An 11,350-nucleotide genomic window follows, 5' to 3' on the forward strand; every position below is an offset into this window, starting at 1 on the left:
ACTGAGCTTTAGGCTGACCTAGACTCCTCATCTCAAACACCAACTTCCTTTAGGTCCTCAATGACTGTGCACACTGTGTATTAATACTATTATTATTTTAAGATTTGAGTACTCTGCACATACACCTGCAAACCAGAAGAGGGCATAGATCCCATTACAGATGGTTGTGAGCACCATGTGGGTGCTGGGAATTGAACTCAGGACCTCCAGAAGAGCAGCTAGTACTCTTTACCACTGAGCCATCTCTCCAGCCCCACTAAGCAATTCCTATGTAGTTCATGGCTGATTACATCTTACTAGAGAGCTGGTATTATTATTGTTGTTATTGTTTTTTAACATATGATGCAGGTTAGAGATATTAAGGCAAGCTCAAGGATACAATGCTAGTAATCAGTTAAGTCTACACTTGGAGTCTCCCCACACTCCTTTTTCCTTGTTTGGAACTGAACTCAGGGAATACGCGCAGTCTAGACAAGGGTTCTAGGACTGGGCTACAGCTCCAACCTTTTATTTATTTATTTATTTATTTATTTTGAGGGAAGATCTCGATAAGTTATTTATCCTAGCCTTTAACTCACACTCCCCCTGACTCAGCTTTCTGAATAGTTAGGATTACAGAACCGCGCAATGAAGTTGTCTATGAATTAATAGGAACTTATTATTTCCATTACTATTATATCCATTGTTATTACTTGAGAAAGTTTTACTAAGTAGCAATTTATTTTACGTATATGAGTGTGATACCGCAATCTACCTATGTGCACCACGTACGAGCCAGATAACTGGAGCTGAGAGAGCGCATCACATTTCCTGGCATTGGTGTTATGGATGGTTGTAAGCCGCCATGTGGGTGCTGGGAACGGAACCCAGGTACTCTGTAAGCAACAAGTGCTAACTGCAGAGTCCTCTCCTGAGCCTTTTCGACGCCACTACCCAACTCTGATCGGCATCCTTAACCTGGGTCGCCAGCAGTAACACCCATGGGCCCTCTCTCCAGTCTCGCGTGACCTCTGCTGTTCTTCTTTGAAATGGAATCGCAGGTCGCGGGTCTTCACGTCAGTCCTGGCTCTCCAGCACTGTCCAGACCAAGGGAAAGTCGGCGAGGTGAAAAAACAAAAACAAACAAACAAACAAAATCGAAAAAAAAAATCTCCCGCTCTGCCTGTTTCCATGACAACCCGGACAGCCACAGCGGAGTGCCACGCGTCACTTCCATTTCATTTGCTTCCGGGTTCCGTTTGTGCCCCCTCGTCGGTCCTTAGGAGTGGGGTCCGGTTCCGCGGAGAAGCGCTTGCCCTCCAGCGCCTGCCGCCTCCTCTCCGGTCCTTGCCTTCACCTACTTGCCTCAGGCTTCCGCGCCGCTCATCTCTAGGCCCAGCGCGCAGCCGCGATCTAGCCTCCCTCAGGGCCCGCCTCTGTGCATCACTTCCGGGCCGAATACTTCCGGGCTGCTGCTGCTCCCGGTACTGTTCTCGGTTCCCGGAGCCGGCGGGAGCGGCGGGGTCGCGAGGGCCGGTGCTTTGGAGGCGCTCGCTTTTCTGGCGTGCAGCAGCTGGTGAGTACGGGTCGGGCACGAGGGCGGGTCCCTGCGTGCGCTGTCACCGGCCTGGCCCTCGGCTCCGTCCCCGCGGTCGCCGCTGCTCCGGGCGGCTGGTCGCTGCACTGGCTCCCGGTGACGGCACGCGCGCCCCTGGCGCCCCCGGGGACAGGCACTGCGCTATGGCTCTCAGACGGGTGGGGAGGCTGATCTGGCTTTGGACTCACCGAGTGACCTTGGCTGAGTCGCTCCTCTGGATCCTCGGTCTCCCGGTCTGTGAGGAGGGACGCGGCGGCCTTCCGGGGCCGCGGTGGGCGTGGAAAGAAGACCCGGGCGTTGCACGGTGTCGGGGTGCAGCAGGTATCTAATGACAGGTCCCGGTATTTTGTTGGCAGACCGAGGGGCGTTTGCGAGAACTTACCCAGTGTGTGCAATGCCCTGGGCTCTGTTCCTAGTCCATAGCACCACCGACCAAAGACACCACCAGTGAGATCTCCTTCCTTTGGGCCTGGGGAGTTTTACCCCGCTGCTATGGCGGTCAGAGGCAGGCTGCTCACAGAGCTGGGAGTAGCCGCCGCAGGTTTACGTTCCCTGAAGAGAGGGGACTTGGCTCCCCTCAGAGAGGCCCTGAGGGGAGGGAAACCAGGCTTCAGCACAGCTCTGGTTGTTTTCGGAGGCCTGGAAGACCCCTAGGCAGTGTTTCTGGAGGCTAATAGGGGTGTGGGGCCCTTGTATTGTTTTACAAGGGAGATGCCCGTGGTGGATCTGGAAGCGCCTTGCTTAGAATGAATGTATAGAGGTTGGGCGGAGGGAACGGAGGTAGAGCTGAACCCCTGATCCTTTTTGGAGACTGAAGCTGGATCAGGGGTGTGTAAACATGTAGATTGGAGAACTGGGACCCAAATAGCATCTGCTAGTTTAGTGAAGGAGTGCATTTCAGTGTTGCCACAGGGCACATTCTTATTGAATGGGCCAGCAAAGGTAAAGCCGAACCATTGCTCTATTTCCCCGATTATTTTGGTTCTATTTAGCTGAACTTTAAACGCGTTCGGCTTTCCACACTGGATGTTGCACCCGTGCGCCAGCTTCGTCTTCATTGACAGGCTTTACAAAGGGGCCCAGATTGTGGGTGCAGGAGGTGCCACCCAGAGCCGATGGCACTAAGCATCCTTCTGCTTATGTGTTCCAGATATTCACAGCGCTTTTATTATTTCTTTTCCCCTGCCAGCCTGGTATGGCTTGGCATTCCAGTCATTGGGTTGCTTGGAGAAAGTAACAGCTTCTGTCGCTGAGCTGTCTTGCTCTTCTGTAACCAGGCTGTGTTTAGCAAAGAACGTGTTGTTGTTGTGTTTTTGAGAGTGCTGGGAATAAATTGCTGGCTCTGTGCTCAGAAAAGACACCAGTTAGGGCCAGCCACAAGGCAGCCTGTATTCTTAGGAAATGTATTCAGCAGGGATGATGTAACTGCTTCACTGCTGGCTGGTCTCTGGCCAGCCTTTCTCCTGGGCTCTTGAGCTTACATCATAAAGAGGTTGGTGGCTCTCCCAGCCCATTTGGTGTGGGAAGATGGCAGTTTTGTTACAACCAGACTTCGATTCCTGGCCATAGGCGGTTTTTTTTTTTTTTTTTTTTTTTTTTTTTTTTTGACTGACCACGCCTTTTAAAAAGCCCAGCCCAGAAGATGCAGTAAAATGGCTTTTCCCTAGGGTTAGGTTAAAATCCAGGTCTTAGATTTGCTTCTTCCTGGCCTTGTGATTTAGGACAAGTGAGTTGGCTTTCCCTGTTTCGTTTCTTCTTTAATACTGAGTTTGTCCCGTGGATCTTACTGATTTTTGAACAGCGGGCACAGGGCCTGCATATGCTGACTCCTTTGTAATTGGTACCGATTGTAGCCACAAGCAAGTGAGCTGAATGAGAGAAAGCCAACCCTTGGGACCTGTTGGCTCTTTTTGACTCTGCCAGAGACATTGATTGCAGCTGAGCCTCTGTTTCCCCGGCTGCTTCAAGGATGCAGTGGGAGATGTGATTAAAGTGGGGAGCCTGTCATGCCACTGGAACATCGTAGGCCCTTGTTCACTGTTTCATTCTCTTACCCCGCCATGTGTGGTGTATTCTGGTGTTCACACCTGTGCATCTAGCTATAGAGGAAGGCAGCGGTTGCATGACTTTCTCTTCATTTCTCCTCTTTAATATTTTCTCATTTTTATTTTATATGGTTGGGTGTTTTGTTTTCATGCATGTTTGGACCATATGCCTGCCTTTAAGTCTTAAAAGAGAGTCAGCTCCCCTGGGGCTAGAGTTACAGATGGTTGTGAGCCCCCATGTGGTTGCTGAGAATTAAACCCAGGTCCTTTGTTAAAGCAGCCAGTGCTTTTAACTACAGAGCCATCTCTCTAGAATTCCTCCACCATGCACATACTTTTTTTTTTTTAATGTGTGCTTTTTCTTTGAATGTATGTCTGTGCACTCTGGACGTGCTAGGTGTGCACAGAAGTCAGAAGAGGGCGTTGGATCTTCTGGAACTGGAGTTATAGTCAGTTTTGAGCTATTATATGGGTGCTGGGGATGAAACACAAGTTCCCTGTAAAAACAGGTGTTTTTAATCACTGAGCCATCTCTCCAGCCACCATGGCCTCCTGTCTCTTTCTCTCTTTCATTCTTTTTTCTTTTTCTTTCTTTCTTCTTTTTTTCTTTTCCTTTTTCTTTTCTTTTTGGCGAGATAGGGTATGTAACCCTGGCTGGCCTTCATAGAGATTGGACTGTCTCTGCCTCCCAAGTGCTGGGATTAGAGGTGTGCATCACCAGTGCCTAGCTTTTCGTTTTATACTTTGAGACCAGGTCTCACTGAGTCTGGAATTCATCTGCTCATCAAGTCCTCAGGATCCTCCTGTCTGTGCTCCGTGCTGAAACTTTGGTCCTCGTGCTTGCACAGAGAACACTGTGCCCGCTGACCCATCTCCCCAATCCCTCTTCCCGTTGTTTGATACAGGATCTCACTCTGTACCTCAGGCTGGTCTTGAACTCTTAGAGATCTTCCTGTTCTGACCTTCTGAGTGCTGGAATTGCAGGCATTCATTTTTGCCTTTCCTTCCTCCTTCTCAGTCTGTTCTTGAGAGTAGTCCAGATGGGGCTTAAGAGCATGGCAGTCCTCCTGCTTCAGCCTCCTGAGGGCTGGGTTTCTAGGTGTGGACTACTGCTACTCTCAGCTTCAGGGTTCTTCCTACATGGGTTTCCCACTTTCATTTTAGGATCATGAGCACCTACTGAAGCTATGGGTCTCATTTTTTGTTGTTTGCTAGTGACTAGGGGTGTGTAAAGTGAGGGGCTACCTTTAAGCTGAGTGGGGCTTGGAGGATGGCTCACTATGAAAACATCACCTGCTTGGAGCTCAAGGCTGACTTCTATGGAGAGAAAAAAAAAAGCAATGTTTAGGAAAGGCTTGGTGGCCACCCTGTGCCACCGCTGCTCTCTTCCTTAGTGGGTTTTTGTTGGTTGGTTGGTTGGTTTGGGACAGTTTATAAATCCTTGTCTGTCCTGGAACTATTAGCTGGCCTTGAACTCAGAGACTTGCCTGTCCCTGCCTCCTGAGTGCTGATCTTAAAGGCATGTGTGGCAATCCCTTTCTTATGTTAATGGATAATTGGGCAGCATGTAGGTCTTTGTACCACGTGCATGCCCTTGGAGGTCCGAAGAGGGCTTCAGATCTCCTGGGACTAGAGTGACAAGCATCTCTGTGTTGAGAATCAAACCTGGGTCCTCTGCAAGAGTTCCCAGAGCACTTAACTGCTGAACCATGTCTCCAGCCCCTACCTCTCCTCCTCCCGCCTCCTCACAGATGGGGTTTCTCTGTGTAGCCCTGGCTGTCCTGGAATTCACTATGTAGACCAGGCTGGCCTCAAACTCAGAGATCTGCCTGCCTCTGCCTCCTGAGTGCTGGGATTAAAGGTGTGCAGGACCACCGCCCAGCTCCTAGCCCTTCTAATAATATTTTATCTCAGCACTTGGAATGCCTTTGCTGAAGATCAGAAGTTTAAGGTTATCCTCAGCTATGTAGCTAATTTGAGGTCAGCTTGAGCTTCCCTAGTCCCTGTGTAACACTTATGATGGAGTCTAGGGGCTTGTGTGTGCCAGACAAGAGGGAAGCTTCTCTTCTTACATCAGCAACAGCTGTGTGTGTCTTGGGCTGGCAGTGAGTTTGCATTGAGAGGAAGTGCATGCTTGGGTGGCTGCTGAGGTGGCCTAGACAGTCTTCATCACTGATGGCCTCTACTCTCCTGCCTCCCACCATATCCAAGTCAGGCAGAAGAACACCTGTGGGACCTGGGTTCCAGGGTTGTCAAGGGCACAGGCTCACCTGAGCTGCAGGCTGTATGGCATGCATATTTGCAATTCATCCTCCAGTTGCTCTTGTGGCCATGCTGAGAGACTGAGGGTCAGTCACTGTGAGCGCATGCATTCTCTACATTACTGATGGATGGCTCCAGTTGCAGTCAGTGCCCACTTCCAACTGCATCAGTTCTCAGTACTGTGGTGATCTTTGCCTTTGTGGGAGTTTCAGGTCATGGGGAGAGACTGAAGGTAAGCTAGTAAAAGAACTGCTAAGGCAGTAATTGCAAATTGTGGTTATCCCAGGGAAACCACAGTGAGGGACTGGGAAGGTGGGCTTTACTCAGCATGATGTGGCAGGAGATCTTTGTTGTTGGAGCTAAAGCCTACATGATGCTGTAAATCTACCCAAGAGTCAAAGAACAGAACAATCAATGCATGTGCAAAGGTCCTGATGTAGAATCAGCCTGACATGGCTGAGGAGCAGGAGAGTATGGCTGTCGCTTAGAGGGAGGGTAGACGGCTGTGAAAGTGAATGTGAGCTCGGCCTCTGGTTTTGGTCAGGACTCTGCACTCATCTTTGGGGCCCTTTTGTGCTCTCCAGGTTTTTGTTTCTGTGCTGGGCAGGTACCTTCACAGGCACTGGTGAAAGAAGGGGTCTTTCTGGTTCTCTTTGTTTGTTCTGACCTTACACTGTAACCAAGGTTGCAATGAATTCCAGGCAGTTTTGCCTTACCTCATGAGTGCTGGAACTACACTGAGCCCCACCACACCCAGTGTGTGCCCTAGCATGTCCAATGTGCGCCCCACCACAGTTTTGCTCACATTCACCCCACTGTTAATGCTGCCACTCATGTCCCTAAACTGGAGATGCTGAGCTGTGGCTCATGGAGGTCAGGGTGGTTCTATGGACCATGGGATTGTTGCCAGGGCCCATATAATACTAGAGGACCCCACAGGCCACACCACTCACCCTCCTTCAGGCTCAGTGATGTTGATGACTCAAAGCCCTGCCCGAGCAAGGTGTGGAGGCTGGCTTAGAGTAAGGTGCTCACCACCCACAAACTGGGGCTCTGGCCAGGAAAGTGTCAGGTGTAGGTCACACCCACTCTACTGGAGCCTTCTTGAGAAAGCCTGGTGTCTTGAGGGTGGATGCCTTGCCAGGGCGGAAGAGGCTGTTAGTGCCTTCCTTCCTTAGCTACATTGCAGAGCTGTGTGTGCTGATCTGGATTCATGAGAAAAAAAGAGCCAAAGGGTTGAGGGTGCTGATGAGCCCTCTTGAGCTACGTTTGTCTGCAGTGTGTGGTACTGTGAGTATTGCTGTATTTACCCAAGGTCACCTGTGAGCTTCTGCGCTGTGTGCTTCTTCATCTCAGCTTGGCATGTTTTCTTCTCCCAGTTGCCCCCTCTAAGGTGAAGGGACAGTAGTCAGCCTAGTCTCTGTGGTCCCTATCCAGACCCTTGAATTACTCTTCAATGTTTTATGTGGCCTTTCACAGAAACCCTGGCTGTGTGTTCTGCTGGGAGTTAGGCTCAGGGTCTCTCCCACAGAGGGGTGCAGTCCAGCCTCCCTCAGCAGGAGTAGTAGTCAGTAGTCAGTGTGTCTGTCCTCTGCAGAGTCGGGCCCCTGCACGGACAATCCCTCTGTGTTGCCCTGATCTTTAGCAGCCTCTTTTCTGTTGGTGCCAAGCTCCTTCCTGCTTCAGGAAAACAGGGTGTGGTGGGCTGAGTCTGGACTCTGGAGCCTGCCTGGGCTCTGACCTTAGCTCTACCTTGGGAGTTCTGTGACCCTGGGTGGTTCTCTTAATGGCTGGCTGTCTTCAGGGGCCATGGTAACTGCTGTGCCCACTTGCTCAGGAGTAAGGAGTTAGTCCTGGGACATACTCTGTAGTGCCAGCTCAGCATCTCCCTGCCACCACCACTAGCATCACACCCTGGGCTGGCAGTGCTTCAGGTTTAACTGCCTCGGGGCTTTCCCAGACTCCTCCTCCTCTTGTCACATCAAGGCCAAGTGTGCACCAGCTCCCTGAACCCTGCTTTGGGGGCATTAGTCACTCCTGTGAGCTGGTAAGCTGGTGAGCTGCAGCGTCTGGCCCGCTTGTTTCATCACCGTTCACTAAGTAAGTGAGGTGGAAGAGCATATGGGGGCCATCTGGGCTAAAGAGACAGCATAGCTCAGGCCAGCTCTTGGCTTTGCTGTCCTCGGTATTCTGAAGCTGGGATAGGGACCAGTCAGATGGGTGATGGCTTTTTGTTCCCCCCTTTTCAGAGCATGCGCTGGTCCACGGGCACCAGGCCAGTTCTTCATGTGATGTGCCAGCCTCCAGTCCCAGAGCCATGGGGGAGATGAGGTAGCCCTTGGGTTTGATTTGGGGAAGCCCAGTTCAATGGATACGAAGTACAAGGATGACTTATTCCGGAAGTACGTGCAGTTCCATGAGGGCAAAGTGGACACCACCCCCGGCAAACAGCAGCCTGGCAGTGATGAGCACCTTCGAGTGGCAGCTGCCACCCTGCTCAGCCTGCACAAGGTGGACCCTTTATATCGATTTCGGCTGATCCGGTTCTATGAGGTGGTGGAGAGCTCCCTCCGCTCGCTGAGCAGCTCCAGCCTGAGCGCTCTGCACTGCGCTTTCAGCATGCTGGAGACAGTGGCCATCAACCTCTTCCTGTTCCCCTGGAAGAAGGAGTTCCGCAGCATCAAGGTGAGGTGGGGTGGCCGCCTCTGCCTGCTGCTCCCTCCTGAGTGCACGTGCCCCTGTTCTCAGCGCTTGGGCTCCAAGCAGCTGGGAGCTGGTGTGGACCAAAGCCCCAGTTGAGGGGTGGGGATGTGTGTTTTGGGGCCAGGGGAGTGGGGGTGGGGTGGGTGAGAGATATTCTGCATTTTCCATAGCAGGGCAACAGGGGCAAGTAGAGACTGCAACCAGCCAGGCTGGAATCCTGGCATGTTCCATTTGTTTGCTTGTTTATTGTAGTGCTGGGGGTTAAACCTGTGGTGCATGCTCTACCCTGGAGCTATAGCCCTAGCCTCCATGTGTTCTTGAAACTTTGACAGAAGGCTCAAAATGGACATCCTCCATTAGGCTTAGTATCACACTCCCTACAATCCCACCCCCTGTACTTCCTCCTGTGGAACAGAGCCTTCATACCTACACAGAAACTGGATGGTCTCTGGACTCACAGGAGCCACGTGCATTCCTTGCTTGGTGGTGTACATTTAGTGTGCCCTTGCCTGTGGTCTACAGGCAGAAGCCCCCTTTCCCTGCTGGCCCCACTCTGCATTTGGTTTGAACAGGCCTCTCTATAGCCTCTTTTTTCCTGCCCACTTTCTCCCTAGACCTACACGGGCCCTTTTGTTTACTATGTCAAGTCCACGTTGCTGGAGAAGGACATCCGAGCTATTCTAAGGTTCCTGGGCTACGAGCCTGAGTTGGGGACTTCGTACAAACTCAGAGAGCTTGTGGAGTCCCTCCAGGTGAAGATGGTATCCTTTGAACTCTTCCTAGCCAAGGTCGAGTGTGAACAGATGCTGGGGATCTACTCGCAGGTGAAGGACAAGGGCTACTCAGAGCTGGATGTGGTGACTGAGCGCAAGAGCAGCACAGAGGATGCACGTGGGTGCTCAGATGCCCTTCGGAGGCGGGCTGAGAGTAGGGAGCACCTGACTACTTCCATGGCTCGTGTGGCACTCCAGAAGTCAGCCAGCGAGCGTGCAGCCAAGGACTATTACAAGCCCCGAGTGACCAAACCCTCCAGGTCGGTGGATGCCTACGACAGCTACTGGGAGAGCAGGAAGCCCCCCTCAAAGGCCTCATTGAGTCTGCGCAAGGAGCCCCTGGGCATGGATGTAGGGGAAGACTTGAAGGATGAGATCATCCGCCCATCCCCCTCATTGCTGACCATGTCCAGCTCCCCCCATGGTAGCCCTGACGACCTTCCCTCTATCTCCCCCATCAATGGCCTTGGCCTTCTTCGTAGTACATACTTTTCCACTCAGGATGACATAGACCTGTACACGGATTCAGAACCCAGGGCCACCTACCGGAGGCAGGATGCTCTGCGGCCGGATGTGTGGCTGCTCAAAAATGATGCCCACTCCATCTACCACAAGCGTTCACCCCCCACCAAAGAGTCTGCCCTCTCCAAGTGCCAAAACTGTGGCCTGTCCTGCAGCTCCTCCCTCTGTCAGCGCTGTGACAGTGTCTGCCCTTCGGCCTCCAAGCCCAGTGCTTTTCCCAACAAGGCCTCTGCACACGACAGCTTAGCCCATGGGGCACCTATGCGGGAGAAGTATGTGGGACAGACTCAGGGCCTTGACCGGCTGGCACCTGTCCACTCAAAGCCCAAGCCCTCTACCACAGCCACCTCCCGCTGTGGCTTCTGTAACCGTGCAGGTGCTGCCAACACCTGCACCCAGTGTTCAAAAGTTTCCTGTGACGCCTGCCTTGGCGCCTACCACTACGACCCCTGCTGCAGAAAGAGTGAGCTGCACAAGTTCATGCCCAACAATCAGCTGAATTACAAATCCACCCAGTTCTCCCATCTCGTGTACAGATAGGCCCCGCCCCCCATCTTCCGCTACAAGGGCTACACACCACTGACCTGGCTTGGTCCCGTCAAGAGGTAGCAGAGCTGCACCGGAGGGAAGCGCCAGGGTTACTGCTGTGTCACATTCCACCCAGCGGCTGCTGTGTGGTCTGAAGGACAGATGGCACTTCCATTCAGTCACTTCGATGACCTCTCTGCTCAACTGGTTTGGGTTTGGGTTCTGGTTCCCTTGAAATAAGGTCTCTGTCTCTGGGACTCTTGCCATACCTGCCCCACCCACTGCAAAGCCAGCTTGGACTGAGAAGGAGCCTTTGGGGTCAACTTCAAATCCCCATCAGGAGTGGTGAGCTAGAGGCCTGCTGGCTTGTGAAATGAGCCCTCCTGCCACATCGGGCCTCTCTGATGGCTCGCCTCTTTTCCTGCTCCCTTGATACAAGGATCCCTAGGCAGATGTCCCCACCACTTGTCTCCCCCAACTGGTATTAAAGGGGAGCCAAGTCCAGTATTAGTTGAATGCCATCTTGCCAGCTCCACTCAGTCAGCCCACAGTGTTGGCAAGCTCTGCTTGGCAACTGCAAAGTGGACTCCATAGCAGGACAACGTCCCTTCCTGTTTGCAGAACCCCCTTTTACTATATTGTACATACAGAATTGGAGGGTTATTTTTAAATGTCTTCAACTTGCTGTGTTTCGACATGGTGAAAGAAATTAATGATGTGGTATTTATAAAGGTGCCCTGGGTTCTTTAGTCTTCCAAGGGGGGCTGCATGCCCTTTCCCGGAGTTTCTTCCACTGCTAGGTGGAGCTGGGAGCCTGGGGTAGGGACTGATAAGGCCCGTGTTCCTTCCCATGGTGGTAGAGCTACTGTCTTCCCTACAGTAAATATTATATACCTACCTCCAGTGTGCACACGGGGGTTAGCATGGTGCCAGGTCTATAA

At 52.1% G+C, this 11,350-nt stretch overlaps 1 protein-coding gene across 1 annotated transcript; it reads left to right on the forward strand.

Annotated features, from left to right (window-relative positions):
* The first annotated feature begins 1,461 nt into the window (after positions 1-1,461).
* SPATA2 (spermatogenesis associated 2) lies at positions 1,462-11,344 on the forward strand. The gene is made up of 3 exons (XM_080925162.1): positions 1,462-1,555; positions 8,133-8,568; positions 9,201-11,344. The coding sequence occupies exons 2-3, from the start codon at positions 8,251-8,253 to the stop codon at positions 10,419-10,421; spliced, it is 1,539 nt and encodes a 512-aa protein (XP_080781288.1). The 5' UTR covers positions 1,462-1,555; positions 8,133-8,250; the 3' UTR covers positions 10,422-11,344.
* Positions 11,345-11,350: the final 6 nt, after the last annotated feature.

This window comes from Micromys minutus, assembly GCF_963924665.1.
Source record: "Micromys minutus genome assembly, chromosome: 11".
NCBI lineage: Eukaryota > Metazoa > Chordata > Mammalia > Rodentia > Muridae > Micromys > Micromys minutus.

Bases quoted from the DNA above. Each gene is read 5' to 3' on its own strand.
- SPATA2 (XM_080925162.1), top strand. From the start codon at position 8,251: ATGGATACGAAGTACAAGGATGACTTATTCCGGAAGTACGTGCAGTTC. The intron at 8,569-9,200 runs GTGAGGTGGGGT...CTTTCTCCCTAG, and splicing joins AGGAGTTCCGCAGCATCAAG to ACCTACACGGGCCCTTTTGT.